Raw genomic sequence first — 2,192 nt, 5'->3', positions numbered from 1 at the left:
GTTGTGAGCCACCATGTGGTTGCCGGGAATTGAACTCAGGACCTTTGGAAGAGCAGGCAATGCTCTTAACCACTGAGCCATCTCTCCAGCCCCTTTCTTGATGTTTTTACATGTAATATGTTACAAACAAGTTGAAAAAGTTGTTTGATGGTGGTTATTAATCAGTAATCTCTCCCTTGAAGTGAACGGCACAGCCAAGATAAAGAAGAGCCTTCGTTTTCAGATATAGAAGAACTATTTCTGCAGACTACTTTTGACAGGATGGATTTTTTAACCACTGCAAAAGAATGTGATGTAGAAAAATTTCAATCTACTGTTGGCTTTTCTGTCCATCAAAATCTTAAGGAATCATTGGATCATTATCTTCTGGAATTATCAGAAAAGCTTCTAAATAATTATTCGTCTGAGGTAAGATTTATTTAAAAAACAGAATTGAGGTTATAGTAGTATATAATGTCTTTACTCTTTTGGGGGCCCGCCCCCTAGCTCCCAAATGAATCACACATGGAGTCTTACTCCTATTTAGAAATGCCTGGCCTTAGATTGGCTTGTTTTTTTGACAAGCTTTCCTTAATTTAAATTATCCTGTCTACCTTTTGCCTCTGGACTTTTCCCGTTCTCTTACTCGTTGATTGCTGTGTAACTGGATGGCTGGCCCCAAGTCCTTTTTCTCTGGCTACATCTCCTTCCTCTCAGATTTCTCCTTCTAATTATACTCTTTGTCTGACAGCCCTACCTGTCCCTTCTTCTGCGTCCCTATTGGCTATTCAGCTCTTTATTAGACCAATTAGGTGTTTTAAACAATTACAGCTTCGCAGAGTTAAACAAATGCAGCATAAACAAAAGTAACACATGTTAAAATAATTTTCTACAGCACAGGTATTTATATGTTTATATATCTTAATTTGCTTAAAGAACATGCTAGTTTATTAATTTTTATAATTTATATGAAGTCCTGTCTTATGTAAATGACACAATTTTAAAAAGCTTGTAAATTCTCCCCAAATAAGTGAAATAAGTAGCCAGGAAAAATGACCAAAAATCCAGGTAGGGGCAGTGTGCCTGTTTCTTCTGTCATTGCCATTTGTTGATGGTTTTTATTATCATAGCTGTAGCTAATTTTGTTCTAAAGTAATTTAGTTTTCTGTGGTTTTCTTCTTAGGAATGTCATTTCTTACAGGATTGGAACAAAACAAGATGATCTTTATGGATTCTTATGTAAAACCCTGTAAAGTTATCTAACTCATGTAAACTTGTTCAGAATGTTGTTTTTGCTGGAGTGGTGGAGTAGGTGGAGAGGAGACTGAGGTGATCTGGGGGTGAATTGGGAGTGGCTGCCTGTTTTATTGACAAAAGCTACACGTCTTATACTCTATCATTGCACTAAGGAGTAAGTGAGAGAAAGGGGGCCTATGATCTGGGACACAACTTGTGACCAGGGATCCAGGGATCCAGGGCTAGTGGTAATCTTGACAAGGTAACAGGTTAATGGAAGGGCCACAAGTTCCTCTTGCCAGAGATAAGAATGACTCCCTTTTTAGTAAGCAGGAACTTTCTTCAAGCCCTGGAGAAAATGGGGACTTTTGTCTAATTTTCTGACTTTGGGGAAAAGACATCAGTTTAAAGTGAGCAAAGCAAAGCTAGACAAATATTGCTGTGAACTTGAATAGAGCTTAGGAATTTATAAATCTTGATTATCAAATATACCTTGTTCATCAAGCACATGTTACTTATCTAAGTCTTCTAGCAGGTGGTGTTAACTTGTGTGGGAGTAGGCAGAGTTAGAGCCCTATATGATTCCACGGTGGCAGGGATTTTTCCAAAGAATTTTGTAGAATCTGCCATTTTATACATTTTCATCCTTTACCCAAGCCTTCACAAAATTTCCAAAGAGAATGGCAGCGTAGTGAGAATCATGAAAAAGTAAAAGAAAAAGGGTGCTGGAGAACTGTGATTCACAAAGTTGAAACTTTGTCAAGTAGCAATAGTTGTCGTGTGGTCCACACCAATTTTTCTTTTTTTTTTAAATATTAATATTTATTTATTTATTATGTATACAGTATTCTGTCTGTATGCCTGAAGGCCAGAAGAGGGCGCCAGACCTCTTTACAGATGGTTGTGAGCCACCATGTGGTTGCTGGGAATTGAACTCCGGACCTTTGGAAGAGCAGGCAATGCTCTTAACCACTGAG

At 38.0% G+C, this 2,192-nt stretch overlaps 1 protein-coding gene across 1 annotated transcript in view; it reads left to right on the top strand.

The window, feature by feature from the left end:
• The window catches only part of Atm (ATM serine/threonine kinase), a 103,213-nt gene that overhangs the window by 24,814 nt on the left and 76,207 nt on the right, over window positions 1-2,192 (top strand). Inside the window, exon 13 of the mRNA XM_026779117.1 lies at window positions 183-408. Within this exon, the coding sequence (XP_026634918.1) occupies window positions 183-408 (226 nt within the window). The remainder of the gene's footprint in view (window positions 1-182; window positions 409-2,192) is intronic.

Source organism: Microtus ochrogaster, chromosome 5 (assembly GCF_000317375.1).
Source record: "Microtus ochrogaster isolate Prairie Vole_2 chromosome 5, MicOch1.0, whole genome shotgun sequence".
Taxonomy (NCBI): domain Eukaryota; kingdom Metazoa; phylum Chordata; class Mammalia; order Rodentia; family Cricetidae; genus Microtus; species Microtus ochrogaster.
Note: the sequence above shows the minus strand (reverse complement) of the source record. Positions and strands in the feature narration are given on the sequence as shown.